The 27,527-nt window shown below is 34.5% G+C and overlaps 2 protein-coding genes across 3 annotated transcripts in view; one reads left to right on the forward strand and one right to left on the reverse strand.

The window, feature by feature from the left end:
* The window catches only part of LOC112046513 (adenylosuccinate lyase), a 44,991-nt gene that overhangs the window by 2,182 nt on the left and 15,282 nt on the right, over positions 1-27,527 (forward strand). The gene's annotated exons all lie outside the window — the stretch shown is intronic.
* Positions 21-27,390, reverse strand: LOC112046514 (uncharacterized). 2 transcript variants are annotated; one of them, XM_024083152.2, is made up of 7 exons: positions 27,274-27,390; positions 26,539-26,744; positions 25,617-25,721; positions 9,501-9,671; positions 6,813-6,918; positions 3,900-4,031; positions 21-2,153 (listed from the first exon to the last, which is right to left on the reverse strand). In XM_024083152.2, exons 4-7 carry the CDS (start codon positions 9,630-9,632, stop codon positions 2,008-2,010), a joined length of 516 nt encoding a protein of 171 aa, XP_023938920.2. In that variant the 5' UTR covers positions 9,633-9,671; positions 25,617-25,721; positions 26,539-26,744; positions 27,274-27,390; the 3' UTR covers positions 21-2,007. The 2 variants fall into 2 exon arrangements, with proteins under 2 accessions (XP_023938920.2, XP_023938919.2); XM_024083151.2 differs by lacking the exons at positions 25,617-25,721; positions 26,539-26,744; positions 27,274-27,390 and adding an exon at positions 13,198-13,396.

Genomic DNA, 27,527 nt, shown 5'->3' on the forward strand with positions numbered 1-27,527 from the left:
AGGAAAATAAGACTCATTCATATCGTGCAAATATATTTATTTACTTAAAAAAACATACACTCAATGCAATATTATAATACTCATTGCAATAACTTATTGGTAATATAACATATTATAAAAACAAAAATAAACAACCGAGTCACAACATTTACGTATTTTATATTATTTATATACATTCAATATTATGGTACGCGGATACCTCTCCCCAAATGCATATTACTTATAAGGTAACAATAGCGCCTGATTACATGTTAAGCAATAAAAAATGTAATTAAGGTATTTAAACTATTACACAGATGTTTTTAAATTGACAAATAATCCAGTTAACAACTCTTGTTATTAAATATTCACTTCAATATCTTTTTACATTTCCGTTTTTTATTTTGTTCTACTTTAAACTGTGAAGTACAATATTAGGCACTTACAATATTATAATGCACTTAATTGTATAACATACATTACTATGTATTTATATAAAATACTTATTTAATTATACTTAATGAGATTACGAAATCTTCTACTACTACTAGGACTACATATATAGAAAACAAGATAATTAGAAATATAAAAAAACATAAATTTATTAGTTTTGTTATTGTATACATATAGCGTTTGAAGATTTGATGGATAAAAAGAAAATAGTATAGTAAAACTTAAATACCACTGGACGGATACTGATTACTGCTTTGGCCTCCCTATACAATCATCAATCAATTAAGTATAACTTAAAATCTAAAAATAACATAACAAAATAACAAAAAATTACTTTATTTTATTTTATACATTTTCGTGGTTTATTTGCTGAATTTCTGAATGTTTGAAAAGTAATAAAAGCCGAATGCGTCCCTAAATGGAGCAATACTTTTTTAAGTTCGCGTTAGGGGTGAACTAGGTATTAGGTACATGTTTTTGTATAATACTGCTTACTTACAATACTTTAAAAATTTAAATACTGTGGTATAGATTAGTAAGTTAGTTTTATTATACATACATAATATTATATACACTACATTACCAACGGTGGTTTCTCTCGTTCTTGGTTACAAAACGTTTAAAAAGTAATGTTATACAATTTGTCCTTTTTTTTTGTTTTGAAAAAAAAAATGAATTTAGAAATTCAAATTAATTATTTTTATAAAAGATAACTCAATGATCTTTATCCAGGAATCTACCTAGTGGATTATATTCATAATGATATTTAATAAGTACTGCATTTAAATACAATTTACTCAAGTGGGTAACATTGATATTGAAAGGGAATGTATTAGTATTTCTTTATCTTACCTGTCTAAAAATATAAATTAACAATAATTTTTATTAATAAAACTTATACCATTTATTACGATTTCCATTATGAGATAAAATAATAATTATCTTATTTTCTAAGTACTTATAGAAAAATTTTCATTTCTAACTTGCACTGTCTCGGCCGAAAGTAATGATTTTTTTATTCATATAAACAGCTGCGTCATTGGACAACTCTTAGAAACTTATATTCTAAATAAAATAAAATTAAAATAATCAAAGCTACACTCCAGGACAACTCAAACAATATTATAATATGTACAAAGTATCCGATCATTACGTATAATACACCTACACACCTACATTCAAACGTATGCTTTGGGAGTAAATAAAAATCATATTAATAAATCGTTAAACTAAATTTAAAATAAATATACATTGATTAATAAATTCTTTTGCATAATAAACTTAATTTAAAAGTAATAATTTTATTTATAAATATTTCAGAACGTTGTTTTTAATATGGCCAATATGGCTGCCTATTATTTTGACTGTCAATTTTAAATTTCAAACGGGCAAAAGTAAGACAAACCTATCTGGCCCGCTGTTGTCGCGCTTTATTTTTTTATAATTTTAAAATGGCGACCGCTGCCGGTAACTCTATGCCTCCTTTGCGTTAGTTTCAGCTTTGGCCACCGCGTCAGATAATTTTGTGGGACATTATTAAACGGTGCAAAAGAATTTTGATGTATTCATAATTAATTAATAATCAGATTCTTTTCTAAAAGTAAAGAAGGCGTGAATAAGGAATACTGCAGCGTCGATGACGGCAAAGACGCCTGAAGATAAGATGAGGTCGTAGGCCTCCTTGTTGGGACGAACATTCGCGTAGTAGGACCTGTGCCAGTCTGTAAAATAAAAAAAACTTATACAATAAATTCATCTACCGTAATACCTTGTCTAACATACTCGTAGTACACCATAATAACAAAAAAAATATGAATAGGTACATGGATTCTGTATAATCAAAAAACATTATTCACCTATTCTCTTACCAGTCTTACTCTAAAGCTAATAAAAAGTTTGTTTGTTTGTTTGTTTAAATGCGCTCAGGAACTACTGATTCGAATGTAAAAAAAAGACATCACGCTATGACTATGAGGCAAGCATCAATGAAAAAGGGGAAAAAATGTTAATTTACATAGAGCCTCCATTGTCTACGCTGTGTAAACGGTTAGTTACCACAAAGCATAGCGGTTATGACGGTTCAATTCAAATTTCATCCATTTTTTTTCCAAGCGGACGAAGCCGCAGGCGTTAGTTAGTAATTTATAAAGTAAAAACATACATACATACGTAATTTATAAAAAAAAAACGCTACTTATAGCCTTTTGGATGTTTTATTGTAGCCATGTACGTATTGTATGTAGTGTATTGTATCAATTAAGTATGACCTGGTATGACTAAGCCAGTTCTTACATAAGAACATAATAACTATATAAATTGCACTTGATACATTTAAAATTATACATAATTGTTTTACGTTTGCACCTACTTCGCGTGAGAAAATCGGCTATAAACAAAACAAACATGCGTTACATACGCACTTACTTATAATATATGAGTACTAACGAAACTTCGCGGTTTCGCCCGCGTAGTTCGTATTCCTGTGGGAGTACGGGGATAAACTATAGCCTATGTTACTCCCTGATAATGTAGCTTTTTACTGGTGAAAGAATTTTTCAAATCGGTCTAGTAGTTTTGAGTTTATACGTTACATACAAAAATACGAATATTTCCTCTTTATAATATTAGTTTAGTCGTGTCATGGATTTTCACAGCGATACTTATTATAAAGAAGAAACGTTGATTGTTTGTTTGTAGCGAATAGAGCCCGAAACTACTGGACCTATATTAAAAATTGTTTCACCAATGTGAAGCAACTTTATCAGCTAGTCGAGAGACGAGTACACTATATTATATCCCATATTCTCAGGTAAATATTGGAGCGGGTAGTATCCAAAATCTATACTCTACCGGTCGCTCTTGATCCACATTAAAGTATATGTCATTCATTCATTCATTCATGTAATAAATTTTTTCGAGTTCCGAAAATCGAATTAAACGATGAAAATGGCAATTTTACAGTATAGTTCAAGACTTCTTCTTTTTGTTCTATGGCTCCGCGCGTCGAGCGATTGAGCCAGTATCAAGTGCATTTTTTATAATTCAAGACTTACGTGTAAGTCCATCAGATACTTTTTTTTATAAAAACAAAAGAATATTTCTCAATTTTTTTTAATTAAGATCAATATTCCTATTCTCCTCCAACTAATCGGGAAAGACTGTGTTAGAAGTAAAGTAGGTATGGCAATAGACCAACAGAGCGAAAATCGAACCACCACGAACCACGATAAGTCCGCCCGCTCTTACCGTTGAGCTATTGAGGCTTCAGGATTTATTTGAGGTTTTAAAAAATGAACTACGCGGACAAAACCGATAGGGTCCATTAGTAAGATATAAACAACTATAGCCTCAATAGCTCCCCGCCCCGTTGGTCTATTGTCGTACCCACTCGTAACACAGTCTTTCCCGACTAAAAAAAAAAAATAAGGCAAATATTCTTTAAAAAAAAACTACAGAACATGACATACCATAGAAAATGATTCCGGCCGAAGCGATGAACAAGATGGCGCCCACGGCTGAAAAGGCCAGCGAAGTCTTCCACGCCGCGGACTCCCCCAACAACCGCGCTAGGATCAGCACACCGGTGATGATGATGTAACCTGTAATACAATTCATCATTATTAACAGCCTTTTGTTAAATTCGGCTCCGCCTAATTGCACAAAAAACGCTCGTCATTACATGTATGTGGCATAAAATGTATATAAAAATTATATTATAAAACTAACTCATAAATATACATTAAACTCACAGTTCATATATTTATTAAATTTGAGATTGTACGTATACCATTTGTAACATCAAACGTTACCGTGGCATAGAGTACTACTAGCGCCATCTAGAATATATTCTTATAATACGAATTCTGTACATTTTTTACATTCTGAACATTGAAGATATTTTGAAAATTTTTGTTGGGGGGCATTATATAATCAATACTGAAGCTGAAAATATGTTTTTTTTTGATTTTTTGTCTGTCTGTCCATGTTTTTTTGTTATTCGGGCATCACGCTAAAACTACTAAATGAATTCAAATGAAACTTGGCACGATTTAAGACCATAAAATGTCGAGGGCGTCCGCTTGTCTTTAGTATAAAATAATCATTGGAAAAAGTATATAAGATAAAAATGCGATTATGTTAAAAGTACCTATCTCAAGTTCTGGTTTGGCTAAAAAAGCTGACTGGCTTCTAGGTAGGTACTAATCGTAAAATCAAGTTGTGATTAATTGGTAGAAGCTTGCCACTTCGCTTTCGCGTCAAACGTAGTTCATTGAAACCAATTTTCCAGTTAATGAAGAAGTGAAACTGATTTTAAATTGATATTACGTAAAATGTCAATGACATGCTGTCGGTACCTACCTATACCTATATTTTTATTGATTTAACAAATTATAGGATCATCATCATCATTATCAACCCATATTCGAAGCTCGAGTCGAGACTCAGTTGAGCTGAGCTCGAGACTCCTCTCAGAATGAGAGTGGTTAGGCCAACAGTTCACCACACTGGCCCAATGCGGATTGGCAGACTTCACACAGGCAGAGAATTCAGAAAATTCTCTGGTATGCAGGTTTCCTCACGATGTTTTTCCTTTACCGTTTGAGACACTTGATATTTAATTTCTTAAAATGATATGATATGATGAATGATAAACAAATGCAAGGTTATGGCATGATAATGTGGAGATCCGCAGACGAACCAAAGCCACTTACAGCGAGTTGCGAAGCTGATGTGGCAATGGGCATGGCACATAGTTCGAAGAGCCGATGGACGTTGGGGTCCCAAGTTGCTCGAATGGCTACCCCGCACAGGAAAGTGCAGTATTGGTCAACCACCCACTAGGTAGACCGAGGATACCAAGCGGCTTGTAGGAAGCCGCTGGATGTTGGCGGCTCGAGACCGTTGTGTTTGGAAGTTGCAAGAGGCCTATGTCCAGTAGTGGACGTCCATTGGCTGATAATGATGATGATGATGATGAACAAATGCAAACATTTAATACCAAAAAATTTATAGCCTTTAACTCCTGTTCAGAAATAAATGCCCAAATTCCGGTGATATGTCATAAAAGAAAGCCGAAAATATAGAGAGGTCAGAATAAAGAACTCTACTGTTTAATATAGTCTTAAAGATACTCAAAGAATATATAATTTTTTCATGTCTGTTTGAGTATAGCTTTGAGTCGTATATTAATAGTGACTTAGTCACGACAAAGACTACAATTACCTTTTGATAGATGAGCAATAACTGATAAAGTAGATGCCCAATTATCAAGTAAATAACAATCTCGATCTCTTCGCTAATTGTGCTGTGATGAATCATTTAAAGTCACTACAATACAAGTTTCTTGCGTTCCTGCTTATTCTAAGTTTTAATAAAATCTTACATAATCTATGTCAGCTATTTTTTTTTCTTTATTCCTGTATTATCTAGATTACATAAATTATTTAATAACAATCTGTAAGTTATATTTTGTCACGAATGCCTTCTGTTTGTTCGACTTTTAACTTCTGTTATAAAAGTAAACTAGGTATCTAGGTCTTCTTAGGGAAAAAAATGTTATTACTTGCTATATATACTTAATTTTAATTTTAATTTTCTCGTAACCTATTCTTCTATAAATTATTATACTTCTTCAAACGAAATTATTTCTCAGTAGTGGTTACTTTTGAGAGGAGTGTGGTACTGACCAATATTTTAATTGTTTCCTGTCAAACGAAAAACAATTGAAGCGGACCATGGTCTCGTTTTTGTACGGTTTGGTCTAATCTCGCCATTATTTGTGTCGGCAGCATTGTTAGAGTATTCAACACGTTTCACGGTCGATCGATTATTATGGAAGGTTCTAAACAAAAACGTAGTGCACCTACTTACATCTACTTACCATGAAAGGGTTTGCACAACCTCCTTGAAGAATTAAGACATTATGTATTCCGTTCACGTAGCGTTTACTAATAAATGTTTGAGAATTAGCACAGATACAAGTACTAGAAGCGTAGGTCTAATATGTAGGAATGAGAGTCATGTTAGACATTGACCAAATAATATTAATCTTATTGCAGTCAGAACATAATTATAACGATGTCTACCTGTAAATGATGTATTAGAAATACTACATCACATACTTAATGTATATATTCCACCTTGGAAAAATACAACGATTTTAACTTCAATGTTGATTATGCAACATCGTGCACCCTGCATTAGTTATGCCCTCATAACTAATGCAGGGTATATTATACCTCTCTTTTTATTTCTTCATTTAATTAAATTTACGTACACTAAGCTTACCCTATAATCACCTATCACTATAGACGCCACTAAATAGCGTGCTAATGCACTCGCATAATCGCGATAGTCCAATGCGACAAAAGGTTACTTACTCGAATATGCAGAGTAGACCAAGGAAATGTGGCGAATATTGGAGTGCAAAACTTGTGGAGCGTATTGCGTACCCACCAGCAGACCAATGGCGATCACTGCCAGAATCTGGAACAAATGTTAACCACTATTAGTTATCGTATGCATGGCACGAAAGATTATATGGTTTGCAAAGACGTTAAAGGTTCAACGTTATAAAGGACGTAAGACGCAAAAGGCTCAAGGACGTTATAATGGATAGGGAACTACGTGACTTTGTTGTTGTTGACTTGCTTTAAACTTCTACTATTGTGATCTAGTGTTTGCTACTTCTGAGCATGAATTAAATATTGAGCTTTTCTTCTGTATAAGAAAATCTCAGAAACATCCTGGAGTTGAGAAATTGTTTTACGTCCCATGCTTCAAAGGGCACGTTATATCGGTTCCGATCACCACCTTAAACTTCTGCTGGACTATTTTTCTTATAGCTTCAAATCGATTGACGATATGTTATTTACCTACTGTGTGATATCCACTAGTAAGCACCGGATGACATTTGTTACATAGAATCTCAATTTCGTATATGTCAACTAACATACATTAAACATGGTGAATTAGCCTGCTGATTGTTAAAAAGTCGAACATAATTAAATCGTAATCGCTCTAAACTCTTACAGAAGGTAGCTGGTAGGTCTTAGATTTGGGCCATTGCAATAAATTTGGTAATAATAAGACTAGTATTTTAAAATTTCACAAAGGTACTACATTAAACACCCATACAATGTTATGATGACACGCGATGATGATGAATTCTGTATAAAACAGCTTTTTCATTGAATTCATTAAACGTTGAAATCCCGATACTTCTCTTTTATGATGATAATGATTTCACAATCAATGAACAAGTATTCCACATCAATAACAAAAAAAATGCAAATCCTACTAAAGATAATGTATTACATACTCGATAAGTGTTCATCAAAGTGAAAGTCAATCTGTCTCTTGACAAATACAAGTTTTCTCCTTTTGTGGATTCCTAAATGCCGCAAACTAATGCTTTTCTAATGTCGGTGTTTCCTAAACCGCGCAAGTTTTCACTTTCACGCGTGATAAATGTTTTCCAGTAGTTTGTGAGCTTTAACAACTTATTTTCATTTTCAATTGTTATGTTGTTTATGCAATTTTCGTATCAATTTATAAAGTAGTATCAGACGTACCGCGTTTTCACCCTGGTAGTCCATGGTATGAAATATAGCATATGACACTCACAAATTACGTGTCTTATTTGTAAAAGAAGTTTCCCAAATCGATTTACTTTACCTCTTTATAATATTAGTATAGATTAGGTAATTTACGACGGTAGGAAAGTATTTAATTCTCTATCACAATACTGTGAAGTAGAATAAACTAATTAAAATCATAATACTTTTAAATACCCATTTCTTAATTTACTAACGTTACTCAGTAATGAAATACAGTGATGATAATAATTGCAGTTAATTAATTAGAAAATGTAATTAAAATCAATGAAATCCAAAAATGTCTAATTAACAGTAGTATCGTTATACTTCGGTAACTATTATGTAAGTATTACTGGTAACTAGTTTAAGTAAGTGAATAAGTAGTCTACCGAACAATAACGCGTGCACCAACCTTGCGTCTACACAAAGGTACTCTATTCGTCAAGGACAGTTGAAGTTACAGGTTATAATATCGCCATGTCATCTGCTTGTTCCCACATTTCCAAGGTTCTATTCCTATTTGTTGATTAACTTAATTCTGTGAATTGAATAAACATTAAGTCCCTCAAAGACAGGCTATCCTTTTGTCATTGCTTAATATTTCCGATGTTAATGACTGTCAAATGCTTTATCAAAAGCCGTTTAAAATGTTATTGCTTCAAAATGTTTTAATTATTAATCTGGACTTAATTGAACTGATCCTTTTATATTTAACACGCTCGATTTATTAATTACCGTACGCAATGGACCGTGAATATTATAGCATATAATTAAGAATTAGTTTCTAATAATTTATGAACCTAAAGTGTTTCACTAATGTGTTAATAAGTTTCTTATCTAATAACAATGTTCCTTTTTACTAATCGTTTATATCCGAAACGAATAAATTTTGTAAATTTATTGTAATATCATCCGTCCTGTATATAGCAAAAGATTGGAATGTTTTGTCGGTTACGTTTGTAAAAAGGATGACCTTGTCGATCTTTTAATCTTCTTAGCTTTCACGATTGGCAAAACGCTTCCGCAATTCGTGTAATTGTACTTTTTTTATTGGGGTTTTCATTATTTTCCGTAATAAGTACGTGGCTACTTAGTTTCGTCTTTGTTGCAACATTTTGTTGAAATTCTTTACAACTCATTAGTCTCAGTTTTGTTATAGATGCGTAGATAGTATCTATACCTAACTATATTTATATTTTTACTTCGTAGTTTAATTGACATTATCGTAAAATTTGTACATTTTTAAAAATCTAACAATTCTTCTTCTTTAATTACCAATCAATCCACTTTATTACTCATTTAGGTTATTAAATACATATCAATCAATTAACGATGTTGTCAAGCTTGATATGCAATTTTTCATTTAGGTAATTATATCGTCTATTTCTAATCATTCCTCGCTCAAGTTTTCATTTACAGTTTTGATCTATTTAACATTTAAGCGTACTTAAAGATTGCAAGTAAACTTACGAATTCAACGATCCTCAAGCTAACACACCAGTGCTCCTTCAAGGCTATCGCAGCCCGACTTCCCCCTTCAGTAGTCTGTCCATCTTCCCCCTTCTTGGCTTGCGCCTCCGACTCCCTGTCACCCGCCGACATGGCCCAAACTACCCTCGCTCCACCGCCGTACTCCGACACCTAAAAATTACCAACATAATCAATTATACTGAAGTTCTTTTCTCTTTTCTTTTCTACTTTCTTTACCTTTACAATAAAACCTTGGATGCGTACGTATGTAAGTTTTGTGTATTTTACTAAAATGTTGTGTTATATTTGTGTTTGTTAAGTTATAACTAGTGTAGATTGTAGCTTGTTTTAATCCTCTTCGCTACCCTAAAAATCATCGTTATACCCTCAGAACTTGTTAGCAAACCCTTGGTGACTCTACCCTTGTTACCGTGGAGATATTTGGGGTTCATAACCTACTGGAAAACTGGTCTGTATGTGATCTGTGATAGGCCTTCGTAAGGATTTGTTCAGCTTTTTATAGGATTGGCTCAGGTAAAGCCGCAATCATTAACTATAATAGGCGTCACATCGCAATTGAAATTGAGCCGTATGTAAATTGATACTTTAACACTATATTACCGCAAAGGTTTTTATAACGAGAAGTTTTACTGTGATCTCACTTGATGTTATTCGATGACGACACTTGATTCATTTTTATAAAAATTCATTCTGCTCTTAAGTGTAATTTGTATATAAGTCTCGTAACTTTGTTAAAACTACATGATATAATATCTATATTTTTAAGGGTTAAAAACCTCAATATCTCAACGTTTAAGGCCTCATAAGAGAGGTTACATCTACGCCTCCAATCCCTACCTTTGGATTACTGTAATGTGCACTTTTAGCACAACCCTTTTCTTATTTAAAGGGGAAGTATTAGTAATACATTTTACTAAAAGACGAAAGCTCAATACATTTTTATATTCCCGAACTTCATCATCATCCTGTATCCGTCCACTGCTGGACAATAATGCTTTCCGAGAGCGTGCCACGACGGACTTGGATATTGGAAATGGGTAACACCATGAACACGTGCTAATTATATTTCTCTCAGCATCTTATTCCTCATTACTGAGGGTCGTGATCCCTATCACACATTCACGACATTTTTCCGCACGATATCGCGTCATGCGGCTCGGCTTTTTGCGACTTGTAGAGCTTCATGTACTTTTGTATCGAGAGTGGTGCGAATTTGATCTGACCAACGCATTGAGCTACGTCCTCGAGTTCTCTTCCCTTCCACTTTGCTAGTGAAAACAAGTTTTTTTGAGTTCTGTCCAGTCCAGATCTCCTGGCAATGTGACTAAAGTACTCGAGGATCCTCTGAAAACAGGTGGTGGAAAGTCTTTTCGAGATGTTGTGCTAATTTTATACGGAATGGTAAAAAAGTCAATCAACGCATGACATCCCCGAGTCCACAGTCATAAGAGACCACAACAAATGCCAATCGCTCGTCCGTGTCGCACGCACGCCCACTTTCCAATACCGGCTACCAGTTTGGTACCTCGTAAATATTTGCCGCGGGTATGCACTTTCAAATGCAATTGTTTACGTTCTAGAATAGATAAGTGTTTATCGCAGTTAGCGAGCATGTCTTGGTCTTGATACACGTGATTTACCGTGTTAAATGGGGTAACTGGTGTCACGCTTTGTAATGTAACATTCGCAGCGAGCATGTTGTTACAAAAACTGTATCAACGAGTTTGCTCGTTTTTTGCTGTACCTAGGCTCCGAAACGGAATAGCAGAAGCGATACCGAGGGGATTAAGCTAGCGCATAAGTCCATTTTAAGAAATTAACTATCACGTGTCTCGACTATGAAGGAAAAAGGAAACCTGCATACATGAGAATTTTCTTATTTCTCTGCGTGTGTGAAGTTTGACAATCCGCAATTGGCCAGCGTGGTGGACTACTACTGGCCTAACCCCTCTCATTCTGAGAGGCGACTAGTGCTCAGCAGCCGAATATGAGTTGTTAATGATAATGACAAAAAGCTTTTTAGTTTAGTAGAGAGGTTCGATTCTCTGGTCGGGTCAATTTAGGGCTTACTATTTTCTAAAGTGGCGCAGGTCTGGTAGTTATGGCTAGTTTTTCCTTCCGACAAAAACGTACCGCTAAGCAAAACTGTCAGAGGTATGGGTAGAATAAACTTGTCATCATCATTCATCATTATCAGTCCATATTTGGCTCACTGCTGAGCACGAGTCTCTGAAAATGAGAGGGGTTAGGCCAATAGGCCACTACGTGCGCCCAATGCAAAATGGCGTCAGAGGTATGGGTAGGATAAACTTGTCATCACCATTCATCATTATCAGTCCATATTCGGCTCACTGCTGAGCACGACTCTAAGAATGAGAGGGGTTATGCCAATAGTCCACCACGCTCGCCCAATGCGAAATTGCAGGCTTAACAGGTTTCCTCACGATGTTTTTTCCTTCACCGTTTGAGACATGTGATATTTAATTTCTTAAAATGCACACAACTGAAAAGTTGGAGGTGCATGCCCCGGATCGGATTCGAACCCACACCCTCCGCGATCGGAGGCAGACGTCCACTGAGTTATCACGGCTCGAATAAATAAACTTGTACCCACATTTAATTGGGGTATGGGAAAATACAGCGTCAGCATCTTTCTTTTCAGTTGTGCCTACTTCGCCTACTTTGCTCGTGTCAAAACCTGTATTCAGTTTTATTTATTTATTCAGTTGGCTTGAGTATGCTCTGATTTCTGACTAATAACTAATATTCCAAACTAATTGAATAAATAAATAAATAAATATACTTAAACAATACACATCACTATCTAGCCCCAAAGTAAGCATACAGAGTAGCTTGTGTTATGGGTGCTAAGATAGTTGATATTATAATATTAATATACAATTATATACTACATATAAATACTTATATAATATATGAATACACACAGACACTGAAAAATTATGTGGTGACGAAAAAAAAATTAATGTCTATGAAGTGGAAAATTAGTAACGATAAAAAAATACTTGATGGTCTATAACTGAAGTCCCAAAAACTGTAAAATTGTAAAATAATATGTAGACTCGATTCCTAATTGGATTCTAAAACGCATTGTTAAAATGTCGTTCAACTTTTAAAAGTATGTTAAGCTGGTAGTGTCAGGTAATAAGCCTAAGTAGGCCTCTGATAACGTTAAACGTACATGGAAGTTAATACAGCATTAGTAATACGTCCATTTCTATTAGTTGTATTTAAATTTAACAATATTTTTTTAATTAAAAAAAATAATATATTCCCTACGTCATGAATATTCCCACTAGTGTCTTAACCTATATTCTAACAGGGCAATTTTTATGAATCAATTTTATTATGAAACTTGATGCGATAATTTAAACTTAAAAAAATACACAGATAATTTTGTTTTAATACCCATTAAAATATATGAATATCATAAAATATTACAAAATGTTGAAATAAAAATCGTAAAAGAGTATGACAATTTTACAACTAAAACTAAAGGATTGACAATACTGGATTTAAAAAAATATGATAAGGGTGATATTGAAATTGTTTATAACAAATAATTAACATTTTATTGTTATCACATGTTAAGTATTGAATTTTAAAAACAATTAATTATATTAATGAAAAAAAAAAGAAAAAGAAAATCACTTCTCACCAAAAAGTTTACACGTCTATCCCACAGGCCGTAAAGCTGGCTCAAAAAAACACAGTCACTGTCCCAATCGCTTTTTAAAAAAGACACTGCGGATTTTGAATTTCGAACTGCGTTTGGCGCGCTTCTTCCAGCCCCGAGAACTTTGTAGGGAGCGAGTTCTCAGCACCTTCGTCGCGAATCAACTGACGTTCAAACTGTAATGGCTACTACTATACATTTACGCCTTATTTGGTTCGAGCGCACAACATTACATTGTCTGCGCTTAGTGTAGGAAAATTCAGGAAAACGAAGACAGAGATGGCTATATTTTTTAATATTTACGTTTTAGTTGCAATGATATTTAGTTGTACAAATGGGTCGGATTTGTAGCCATTTTTTATGTTTCAACCAAATCATTCAGACTTTAAACTCTAAAAAATGCAAGTTATCCACTAAAACAATATTACTATGTTGGCTATTCTTTGTTCTCATTACGTAAGTCTATTTAAAAAATACATTGTAATCTGTATTATCCGTAAAAGTATCCGAGACTTTGCAGAATCATCATCATCATATCAGCCGATGGACGTCCACTGCAGAACATAGACCTTTAGTAGGGACTTCCAAAAATCACGATACTGAGCCGCCTGCATCCAGCGAATACCTGCGACTCGCTTGATGTCTTTGCAGAATTTCTTTTTATACAAAAACCTATAACTCTATATACTTACAAATATTATAAATGTAATATTAGGTATGTGAATTCAAGCGATCGTCTTATACATACAGACAACCCTTTTACCCTGTTCCCGAGGGATGTGAAAAAATATCTTATACACGCGAGTAAAATCGAATAGCTAACGAAAACATTAACAAAATTGAATTGACCATAAAAAGAGAGTAATTGACCTCTCTGGTAACTTATTCGCTGTTTTGTATGTGAAATGTTATTTTGAATTACGCCTCGCGTAGTCCGTTATTACAATTTTTGTATGGGAAACAACGTAGTCGCAACAAAAACGGACTATTGAAGCGTAGAACCTCTGAAACATTTACCTATGCGTGAAAATAGAGCTTTCATCTATACTATAATAAATTTATGATATTCAGCGATATTTTTTTATATAGCCAATGTGTTAATCCTGAGTAAAATTTATTTCCATTTCAAATTTCATCTAAATCGGTTCAGTAGTTGCGGCGTTAAACAGTAGGACTAGCCGACGCGGCACGGTTTTACCCGCGTAGTTCCCGTTCCCGTGGGAATACGGGGTTAAAATTATAACCCATGACACGCACAAATAACGTGGCTTTCTAATGGTAAAAGAATTTTCAGAATAGGTTCAGTAGATCCAGAGATAAACTTTACCTCTTCAAAATATTAGTAAAGATAAGCTATTGGTTAGAATTAATAGTCCCGGTCAATCCAAAAGCAACTTTTAAATTTTTACATTGAACTCAAAGAACTATAACATTAATTATAATTACAAAATAAAAAGAAACAGAGTTTTGCATTTATTGAAAACTAAAGCGGCTCTTTAGATTTTAAGTTGCGGCTCTTTAGTTCCTGCAAACTTTAAATATTTTATTAAGAAACCTTTTAAAATCATGCAATGGATAAATAGTAGGTACGTACGTACATCATGTTTTAACTTCTAGTTAAGAGCTTTTATACAAACTATCAAAAAGCATGCCAAATCAATAATTACCTACTACTGAATTGTAAAGTTATAATTTTCAATTATTTTATTTTTTAGTTTTGTTTTTCTTTAGAAATGTATGAAAATATATATTACATCTAAAAAAATTAGCGGCTCTTTGTTAAAAACTGTGAAATTATGTAAATTGTAATTTTTGGCTCAAAAGGATCCCTCACGAAACGCCTATCACGGAATTATACCAACCAATGATAATTTTATACTATAGATCGGTTACGTCCATACAAAATCACCGCAAAAAGATTATCCGAATAATAGACAATTTTGTCTTTAATTCCATTATATATTTATGTATCGATATTTTTTATACATCCTGAACACACAACTCGACATTGTAGACGATATTTAGGTATTATTTGTTTAAATAACGTTCGTTGTTGACTACAACTAACATTGCATTGTGTACAAATTTCCTCTTTCGAGCGCCTCATTTTTCGTGCGCTAGTAACATATCTAACAGTATTTATCATGGATACCATTTGTCAAAATAGAACATTATATAAACCAGAGTATAAATAACTCTATACTAGACTAATACAAGTATTGGTACGGTACTCTATGGTTGCCACTTAAAACACCTTAGCATGGTTTATATCGACATTTATCTCCACTAAAGGGCAATCATCTCTTGCGAAAGGTTCAATTGAAAACTGAAATGAAAACTATTTTTAAAACTTCATTGAAATTCATGATAGCCACTGTAGAAATATTATTATTGAACACGTCGCGGGCGTCCGCTAGTATGTAATATGTATTACATACTAGCGGACGCCCGCGACTTCATCTGCGTGGAATTTAGTTTTTACAAATCCCTCGGGAACCATGGATTTTTCCGGGATAAAAAGTAGCCTATGTGTAATCCATGCTATAATAGATCTAAATACCAAATTTCAGCTAATTCGGTACAGTAGTCGAGGCGTGAAAGAGTAAAAAACATTCATATCATCAAAATCGTCAGTTTTTTGCAAATCGCGGGAAACCATGGATTTTTTTGGGATAAAAAGTAGCCTATGTGAATCCAGAGTAAAATCTATTTACATTCTAAATTTCAGCCAAATCGCTTCAGAAGTAGCGGCGTTAAAGAGTAACAAACATCCAAACAAACATACATCCAAATATCCATACAAACTTTCGCGTTTATAATATTAGTAGAATGGATATGAACTTCATTGTATGTATGAAATTTATTATTGTAAAGAAGTATGAAAAATTATTATTGTAAAGAACGGACGAGTATGAAATTGTGTGACAAGTTGCAATGTATTTAATTTATTGTTTTTTTTTTCTCTCTTTTCTTTGTATTATGTGTATTCTGAATAAACTTTTCTTTCTTTCTTTCTTTATAATACCTCTCATTTATGGAGGGAGGCTTGACCCATAAAAAAAATGTGAAAATTCGAGGGAAAATTTCCACACCAAGTCGCGGTCTACTCGTCATTCATATTGTTGCCATTTTGTTCGAAAAGCGACTTTCTATCGTTTTCCGGTCTACAAGCGGCGCGTGCGCATGTTCGCAGCTATACTCGTATAAACTAAGCGGCCAAGTGCGAGTCTGACTTGCGCACGAAGGGTTCCGTACCATCTAAATTCTATACTATATTAATATAATAAATGGGAAAGTAAGTCTGTCTGTTACCTTTTCACGGCTGAACCGATCAAGATGAATTTTGGTATAATGGTAAATGGGACCTTATAGCAAAACATAGAGTACTTTTTGACCCTAAAATAAAAATAGAAGTGGGTCAAAATTGGTGTTGAAAGATTGTATATTAAGTCCTTCATTTTTAGAGTTACAGTTTTTAAAATTTGTTCATAAATCATAAAAATAAATACGAAATATGATGTGATTATGATTTTAAACATTTAACTCCTAAACTGGTGAAATAGGGGTTGAAAGCTTACATTGATTTCCACGCGGACTAAGTCCCGGGCGTCCGCTAGTTATCTATAAAAACAACAAAAAAATATCATGCTGTTTTTTTATTATTTGTTTAAAGCGGCAACTGAAATACATAATCTGTGAATATTTCATCTGACTAACTATCGCGGTTCGGAGAGAGGTACAGCCTGGTGACAAACGGACGGACACCTGAGTCTTAGTAAGGTCCCGTTTTACCATTTGTGTACGGAACCCTAATTAGCTACGAATATATGCAGTAGGTAGTTATAAACATATGGACGCACGCGAACGCACTGCGATATTTATCGCATTATAACTGTGAACGTCAATCACGATTGTGATTTGGTTAATCTAACTCAGGAAGTCTGTTTGTATGTAGAAGTTGACAGCACAGACACAAAACAAAGAAACGTCACCTCAGAAGAAACGCGTCGTAAAAATATTGTGATACAGAAGGTTGAATAGAAATATTTTTACCAACTAACCGTTGCTTAGAATCCTCTCACAGACAGATGATTATTTATAAAGTACTAGTGGACGCTCGCGACTTCGTCCGCGTGGAATTTAGTTTTTCACAAATCCCTCGGGAGTCTTGGATTTTCCGGACTCAAAAGTAGCTTAAGTGTTAATCTTGAGTAAAATCTATTTCCATTCGAAATTTCAGCAAAATCGGCTCTGTAGATGCAGCGTTAAAGAGTAACAAACTTCCAAACAAACTTTCACGTTTATAATATTAGTAGGATCTGCTTTGCTAACTTAGCTGTCAGGGGGCTTACAACCTTCTGCAAAACCATCATTATATTATCTTTCTATCTTATATAAGGGCGTTGTAATGTTATCTTAGCTCAGTAAGTGGTACCTACGAATTGAGTGAATGAAATAATCTATGACATCCATAATTGCTATAAGAAAACAATCCTGTGATAAGCTTAATCCCTTATGGTACGAAATATCGAAACATTACGGAATCGCTGAGGATTTTAGATTAAATTCACAAATGCGCTTTTTAAATGGTTACACCTTACATATTACAACCAAAGACAAGTCTACCAAAAATAGAAGATCTATACAACGGATCTATAAAATCTACGAGAAATTCTAATAGCCTTTTCTCCCGTTTTCACAGAGACAGTATTTTTTATTAAGGAACTGAAGAATTATTAACATTTTAGAAATGCCATCCTCAAGGGAATTCAATAAATTATGAAAATTAGTATGATTACTTTGGCTAAGCTTGGGTAGGTTGGTTTAGGGCACTGCACTAAACTCTACAACTGTAAAAATAAGTTAGCAGATAGATTCAATATTACAGGTAAACTTAACTAGGTTACGCTCCTACCTGTCGTAAGATTAAGTACCACGTACTCGTGTTATACCTACAGCCTGTTATGAATCGTAAACTGCGTTATTTCCCATAGTTCTGCGAAGGACGTCATGTTTTCAGTTGGCTTCCAGTCATTTTGCGTAATCGAGAACTTGTTTGTGCTGAAAAATTGCATATCCTCGTATGTGTCAATAGATCTTATATTATCCATTATTCTTTGAAGCCGTGATAGCCTAGTGGATATGACCTCTGCCTCCGATTCTGGAGGGTGTGGGTTCGAATCCTGTCCGGGGCATGCACCTCCAACTTTTCAGTTGTGTGCATTTTTAAAAATTAATAATCACGTCTCAAACGGTGAAGGAAAACATCCTGAGGAAACCTGCATACCAGAGAATTTTCTTAATTCTCTGCGTGTGTGAAGTCTGCCAATCCGCATTGGGCCAGCGTGGTGGACTATTGGCCTAACCCTTCTCATTCTGAGAGGAGACTCGAGCTCAGCAGTGAGCCGAAATGGGTTGATAACGTAACGTAAGTAGGAAAGAGTTCTTTCATTGTTTCACTATTTACTTTACCGATATAATTCGTTTTTTTTTTTCTGATTGTGCAAGTGCCTTGGGCTCCTTATGGGACTTCAGCGGCGTCACCGGGGTTTTTTTTTCGGGGGATTTCGTTTATCTAATTTTACTTACTATAGATATGTGGATACATAGTAGTATGTTATTTATCTATTTTAAATTTGGAGCCAATAAACGATGCAACTCTCGCTCTCCGTGTCCGTGCGCTCACCCTGGGGTCATGCCTGAAAATCAGCGCTACAGTTACTTAGCTGTAGCATAGAGCTGAGGCAGCGCTCTATTCAGCCTAAGCCTTAGTATTAAGTTAGTATTAATTTTCATGTTTTTTTTTATCTTATTTGTCTTATGTTTTTTTGGCTGAATAAATGTTTTTGTTATTATTATTATTATTAACTACTTGTCGATTTTCGTCGATCATTGTCTCTAAGATCACTTTTGATCCATTGCAGATCACAGGTCTTTTAAAAAACGTGTTAGGTACAGAAAAAAGGGAATCTCATTCGCTTTTATTATGCTAATAGGATGATTTTGAAAGTGAAAGTGACATTAGATTAAAAGTTGAAAATGTTAGAAATGGCTTTTTTAACACATAAGTAAAGTTAATTTTAACTTTTTTAGTCTTTTATGGCCATATAATAAAGTATTTTTTTAACGTTTTATAGGTTTATTGAATCATAATACTATCTATGTCTTATGTAGTTGAAAATAAATGATTCAGGTTTTACAGTAAAGTACATTATAGTTAGTTATTTAGTAATTAGGTTAAGTTAGGTATCAGGTTACACCACGCTGTGTGAGTCATCTATGACTAGTGTCTTCTTGTTTTCAGATGTTAGTGGAATTATTGCATTATTCATGGTATTGATAACGCCATTCAGAATAATATTATAATGTAAATATCTATATTATTTTATTGGATTAGTCATCGTCTACAGTTTTAACCTCCAAAGGGGAAAAGGTTTTAAGTTTAGCTTGTGTTTCTGTCTATTCTGTCTGTATTTCTAACATTTCGTTTGTGTTTGTATGTGTCGTAATCGTCAACCAACCTTTTCATCAACCATTATCAACCCATATTCGGCTCACTGCTGAGCTCAAGTTTCAAGGTTTAGCCACGGCCAAAGCATCCCACCAGCCAGACCTGGACCAATTAAGAAAACCTCAATCGACCCAGCTGGGGATCGAACCCAGGAACTCCGTCTTGTAAATCCACTGCGCACACCACTGCGCCATGGAGGTCGTCAAAATATAAACTTGAAATAAAACCTACGTGTCGGTAATGTAACAATATAAATCACAAACACTGCGTATGCGCACGTTTTATAGCTAATGGCGAACGTGAATACAAACAGCGATATACAAGCGTGTTATTGTGGCGGTATGGGCCATTGTTCCCAACGGTTTGCGTCGCCCCGTGACGTTTTAACAGTGCCGCCATTTTGTTGTTTTTAAAGGTTGTTGACTTTACATTTGTAATTTTACAAACTGTACTTTTTAGTCTTTATAATATTAGTAGACAAAAAGCAATTATCAACCTATATTGGTTCACTGCTGAGCTCAAGTCTCCTCTCTGAATGAGGGGTTAGGCCAATAGTCCACCTCGCTGGCCCTATGCGGATTGGTAGACTTCACACACGCAGAGAATTAAGAAAATTCTCTGGTATGCAGGTTTCCCAACGATGTTTTTTTCTTCACCATTTGAGACACGTGATATATTATTTCAAAAAAATTAAAAAAAAAGTAGGTAAAAATCATTATAATGTTATTTTTCACTTTTTAGTTTCGTGGGGTAAAGGTAAGTTTATGTTTTGGAGTCGGTTGTATTTTTTTTTAAATATTCATATAATATAGGTTTTTATTCTCGCTCGCAAATAAAGATAGTTAATGCTATACATGCCAATGTACAATTTGTTTATGAAGGCCGCCTAAGGAATTATTAATTTGATTCTATTACATAAATTGTTAGTGACAGTGAAAGTGACGATTGGCAATTTCCCGACGAAACTAATTGAAAATATTATGATCATTATTTGACATGTAATATTAGATTGTAGTATGTAAATAAATACACTTTTACTTTTCTTTGATGAATTTCAAATTATTACAGTTCTAAAAAACAAACCAGTTATTTAACACAAATTCAAATTTTGTCAATCTGTTTTTACTTTTTATTATAATTATTAATAATTTAATGAAAAATAATTTTCACCGCCAACAAATAAGCTGAATGATGGGTTGGTGGATTTAAGCTCCAAAATTCCGCTTTCCTACAGAAGTAAGGCTTAATAAATTTATTTTTACTTTTAGGAGGTCTGGCCCAATAATGGGTTCTAAAATAGATTAATAATGCTGATGATATCATCATTAATAACCCATATTCGACTCTATATTGAGCATGAGTCTCCTCTGAGAATGAGAGGGATTAGGCCAATAGTCCTCCACGGTGGCCCAATGTGAATTGGCAGACTTCACACACGTAGAGAATTAAGAAAATTCTCAGGTATAGGATGTTTATCCGTCACCGTTATTCGAACCTACGCCCTCCGAATCGAAGGCAGAGGTCATATACACTAGGCTATCACGTCTCACGACGATGATATACTCGTAAAATCCTAAATTAACCCGCACTGAGACTGTTTAAAATTACAGCGTTATCAACTGCGCCAGAGGTCGTCAAAGTTCTTTATTCAATTTACTCTTAAACAGGTGGTCGAAGAACGATGTTTCAGTAGTATTATATTAAAAGTGTGTTTCCACCCTTACTCCATCTCTATTGATCCGCCAAGTCTCCCGCCTGACCGTCAATGGTCCGCCATGGAGACGCCGCGTTATGGCGCCAACGGGGTTACGACTGTGTCGGGGTTGAATATAGGGTGCCCTTCTCTTGCCCCCCAAGGTTGTTGGCTGACCTATTTTATACTTCGTCCCGATTTTTAGTTTTAATGTCGCCTTAATTCATGGGTTCTCAAAGTATTTTGCACAAATCTTTATGGAAATAAGTATATATATATATATCATATTCTAAAGCACTTAAAAGGTATTTTCCTTAGTGGAAGCAACTTATAATTCAAAAAGAAAGCTATTTTAATGTTAGCCAATAATTAATTTATGTTACTTTAATTTTCCATTTTAATTTTTTTATATATTTATCAAAATTGAGTTGAAAGGTTTACAAAGTTCAACTGAATTTTTATCTGTAATTGATTGGCATTTGTTATTTACTTATGGCCATTTACCACTTTTTCTGGATCTTCTATACGCTCGACAATGTCAAAAGCTGACGAGTGCAGACACTGTCTTGTTTCCAATGTTGAGAGCCTGTGCCTACAACAAAGCGAGTAACCTAGGTCATGGTATGAGTAAAATAGGCCAATAATTTTGTGAATTATAGTCGCTCTTTTCGCAACAAAGCTAAATTAGGTAGGTGTTTATTTGTTACTAGCCAACGCTTTGCGGTTTTACTTACGTAATTTCGTATCCGTGGAAAAACGGCCCACGACACTGACAAATTACGTGGCTTTTTATTGGTAAAGGAATTTTTAAAATCGGTTATTAGATCCAGAGATTACTCCATACAACCTCACTAACTTTACCTGTTTGTAATATTAATAAAATAGATTGTCCATCATCAAAATTGATCTTACGAATAAACAGAATGATTCTACCAGAAACATATTCATGTTTCTGTGTGTAATGCTCATGCGAATGCATATTGCTTACACTGTATACAAGTTATCAGATTTGATGGAGAGACGCTCTCACCTAGGTCTTTAGTAGCGTATGTTCAAAAGGGGGGTTCATAAAGGGTCAGTATCAAAATTAGTTGGGGGACCCAAATGAAGGGTAAATACTTCTTCACAAAAAAACAAAAATGCTTGTTTAAAATAAATATGACAGTGACTTAACCTATGTAGGATGTTTCCAACTTTATTTTGTTTATCTACAGACACAGTGCGTTACAGATATAAACGTACCTAACTTACTTTTGTCATATTTTCTGAAGTGAAAACATTTTTATATTTTTAACCGACTTCCAAAAAGGAGGAGGTTCTACGTTCGGCTGTATGTATGTTTTTTTTTTTTTTTTTTTTTTTTTTTTTTTTTTTTTTTTTTTTTGTGTTTATGTATGTCCAGCGATAATTCCGTCAATTATGGACCGATTTTGAAAATTCTTTTTTTGTTTTGTAGGGTTTACTTCCAGGGTGGTCCCATTTTTTTCAGGTCAGGATCTGATGATGGCATCCTGGAGAAATTGAGGGGAACTTTCGAAAGTTGTAGAGACGGCTAGTACGTTTGTTAGTGTTTCCATAAGGTATTTTAAACCACTACAACTTTATGAAGGTTTGGAGTTGGTCTGATGATGGAGCCGAAACACAGACGATGGAACTCGTCAAGAATTTACAGCAGTCCCCTTTTGTTTGGGCTTGATAAATTTGTATTGATGAGAACTTTCCACCTAGATGGATTGTGACTGTATTAAGGGTCTGGTGATGAAGACGAAGCACAGTGAAGAGAACTCCTCCACGGCTCACAGTAGCTACCTTGTGTTTGGACTTGATAATTTTGTATTGATAAGAACTTTCCACTTAGATAGGTTGTGACTGTACACACGCAGTGGGTATGCTAACACTAAAAATAAAAAAATAAAAATTTTAATAAAAAAAATTCAACCGACTTCCAACTCAAAAAATAATTTTAACTAAAAAGCAAAAAATAACATCCAACCTATGTGCTACCTTCTGATCAGTTTGAAGGCGGTGCCAAGCCAGTGTCGTGTTTTAATTAAAGCTGTTTCTGGAATAACCACAGAAATTTTGTAGTTTAAACGTATTTAATTAAAACAAACACTGGCTTGGCACCGCCTTCAAACTGATCAGAAGGTAGCACATGGGTTGGATGTTATTTTTTGCTTTTTAGTTAAAATTATTTTTTGAGTTGGAAGTCGGTTGAATTTTTTTTATTAAAATTTTTTTTATAATGTTTTTTTCGGGAAACACCAGATTAGGTGACATTGTTGATTTCATTTTACAAATGTTTACTTTCACACGTAAAGGGGGGGGGGGGGCACTGTATAATGTTGTGGGCACTGTTGTGCATGAGTCGTGAGTTCTTTACACACAATGTGTGGCATAAGTAGTAATATACTCATAATATGGGACATAACATACGTGGTGGAAAGATGTTGTTTTACAACACGAGTAGGTATGTGGGTACTTAGAGAATATTATTACTAAAATGTATTCGCATAAATAAATCATCGCTAGTCAAACAGAAATCTTCTAACTAATAAACACAAACTGAAGACACTAAACAAAACCTATTATTACAGTTATTATCATAGTTAAAGTTAAACTAAGCCAGTGTTTCGTCTAACGGCACCGCTCGCTCCAAATACACGCACGTGATATTATGACAAGGGACTCATTAGCATGTGCAATGAATATCGCTCGACTAGATGACGATGAAGTTATAATTGCTAGAAATTTGCTACAATAGCGATGATGACAGTTTCTTAAATTGTATATAAATTAAGAGTATGATTATAGTAAAGCAATTTTGTAAAAGGAACAGGGTATCTGCGATCATTAGTTTCGGAGCTACAGGATTTTTAAGGGTCCAGATTTGCGGCGCAGCCGCGGATCCCTGAAAAACGCCCCATACAAAATGGCACTAACTAATGACGTCGTAGGTAATGTAATGATCGTTAGATTTGTATGTGCATTCTAACAAAATTATTAATATCTTTGTTATTTGTGCGTTTATGTTTATAGTTCACTTATTAAAAAATGTCACATTTAATGTAAGGAAGTTAAAACTGTATGAATTTTCATCTAATTACGATAAAAGATTTTTAATAGATTTTGAAATTTTATAATCTCATTTATTTTGCAAATATCCAGACAATCTTTGGTTTTTATGTATAAATTAGGTAACATTATTTACCTGAATGTATCATAAAGATCAATATATTCATACCTAGTCATCATCCCCAATGTTGTCACTCCACTAAAAGAGAAGTTCGATACTCACTACGCTTGGCTGCAATCACGTATAATAGCCAGCGATGATGCAGTCTAATTTGGAACAAGTTCATTCCTTCAGTGACGGCTTTGACAATTGCATGTTGCAGAATTATAAAGCTCCGAGCCTCATCCTTGCGGCGCCCAAATTCGTTGTTCGTAGCTTACCTTACAGACAAACGTTGCAAACTATGTGCTTATAAGAAATCTCAGAATCACTCAACGAAGTATCTATGCGATCGAATCAGAAATACCAAACGCAGAATAACCAAAGTCACCGACTTAGCTCAACGAAGTTGAAGTGGCAATGCGCGAGGTACCTACATTGTTCATAGAGAGATGGACGTTGGGGTCCCAAGCTGCTGGGCGAACTCGTATAGTGTTGGTCGACCTCTCACCATTGGACCGATAACATCAAGGTCAAGCTGATAAGCTGAAGATGAGCAAAGGCCCAGCTACAAATGGGGGCGAGAAGGGTTTAGATGTGTTTATTAAGTTCCGTTGATGAATATTTCGGATAATTGTAGAATGCAGATGCACGATTCTTAATCGAGATTCAGATTCAGACGAGATGTACCGAGGCGTTTATAATCTGCGACACATTTTGCATCGTCCCGGATAAAGGCGTCTTAAGATCGTACTTCTGATTGTATTGCATATAATTCGCAACATATTCAGAGCATAATCTTTCATCAAAGTGCTATGGGAAGTAGCCTAGAGGTGGTAACACGACGAATTTATCAAGCTAGGAATCGAATCTACGGGTAATAGCAATGCTTACGCAAGTACACTACAGAGGTTGACAAAAACATATCTTACTCATTGTATTTTGCTGACAGTTACTAAAAAAATTGTCATCGTGGGAATAAAACAGACAGTGGAAAATTTGGATTGCCATAAATTACTTACGTTTTCCTTTAATGGAGCAATTTTGTCAGCAGCAACGTCGACCTCGTACAGAATATCCTTCAGCTGGAGTTCGGACGATATCGTCACCACACTAGAACGCCGGCTCTGTGACGATACCAATTCTTGTTTAGTTTACTTCCCTTACATAAGTCTTATTCAAACCATGTCTCAATTAAGCTTAAATGGGAATTTTTACAAATATATACGTAGCATATTGATTCAATATCTATAAAGCATTACTAATATCTAGTCATCAACTACTTTTTTGTCTGCGTTGGTTTCGATGGTGATCCAGTGACCACCTGGGTTCTGGGCTATGAGTTTATCTTACGTCTAAGAAAATTTCAGATTCAGAAATTTGGTGGTTTTACCAACTTTGTGTGTCTCGGAAACCGTTCCGTTCGTTAATCGTTAACCGTCTGTCCCGGTTATTATCAATAACATAAGAAAATGGTAATTAATTAATTTAACATTGTCACCATGTAGTTAAAGAATTAGCAGGATCACTTTCCCCGCCAACTCGCATTGGAGCAACGCGGTCGGTCCAAGCTCCATATCTTCTTTCCTATATGGAGACATCTTAAGGAGGAGGAGGGTTTTTCAATATTTATCATATAAATATTTTTCAACTCCCATTTCGTAATCTACTCAATATAAAACCTCAAACCATATCACATATTCATTCCGACAGATCGTTTGGTAATGTGCATTTTGCGGTTAAACCATGCTACAATGATTTTTTATTAATTTTTAATTTTAAAAGTATTTTATGCCTTTGCACGTAATTAGCGATGGTAGCACTCGTGCTGTCTATTCGGTTTCGCTTCATTGCACAAAAATCACTCGTGCTACAATGTGCCATTACATGACAGTGGCATAAGCTATTACATTACACAGTTTTATAATAAAAATATAAACTTACCGGCTCCGTTAGCGGCGCAATTTTGTCCAAAAAACAAACGTCGAATTCGCGCAAGAACTCCTTCAGTTCGGGAGATATCGTCACAAAGGTTGCGTAAGGGCTCTCCAGTTTTAGCGTTTATTGCGTTTAACTATGTGGTTAACTATCGAGATAGTTATTCAATTGAAATCAACACAATCGGATCCTTGACTCGAATTTGTCGCGACCTATGGACGATTGGAAAATTGTAAAAAACAATTCTGCGACAATTAGTTCTACAACAATTAGTGGTATCTCGAAATTGGGAAGATGTGAGAAGATAGTAACAGATCTTTTAGTTTTTAAACAATTATTTCAGGCATTTTTTAGGTAGGTACATAAGCGAAGTTCTTTAAATTGTGATACGATACTTGTAAAGTTACTTAAGTATCTACTATATTACAAGTATAAGCATCAGTTACGTTTAGGCCCGAAAGAGTTTTAGTTTTTATTGACATACGGAAGTAAGACAACAAGTGTCCATATAAGAATTACAGTAAGAAGATATATTTGTGGGAGAATAAGTAAACAGATATATAATTAGCGAATTCGAATTATCGATATATTTTGCAGACTATGCAAGAAAATTTAAAAGAAACGCTGTTGTAAGAAAAACGTTTATCAAACAGACAGAACAAACCACGTTAATAACTACTAGTTACGAGTATCAATGAAATGAAAATAACATTTGTATATGTTACAAATAGATTTACGTACTTTTTCCGAATACGATCACACACACTAACACTGTACTATAAAGAAAACAGTGCGAAAGACTTGATTCATAAAACTTTAATCAGAAAAACAATCAAACTATTCTAAAGCTAGCGCCCAAGTGACTAAGAAGTGACTCGGTGTAGGATATACTGTTTGACACTTGACCCTACTAATTTGACACTTGCATTGACCCCCAATTAACGTTTTGTCCCTATACAGAGGATCTTATAATCTTTGAGTCATTTACACTTAAG

Source organism: Bicyclus anynana, chromosome 11, assembly GCF_947172395.1.
Source record: "Bicyclus anynana chromosome 11, ilBicAnyn1.1, whole genome shotgun sequence".
NCBI lineage: Eukaryota > Metazoa > Arthropoda > Insecta > Lepidoptera > Nymphalidae > Bicyclus > Bicyclus anynana.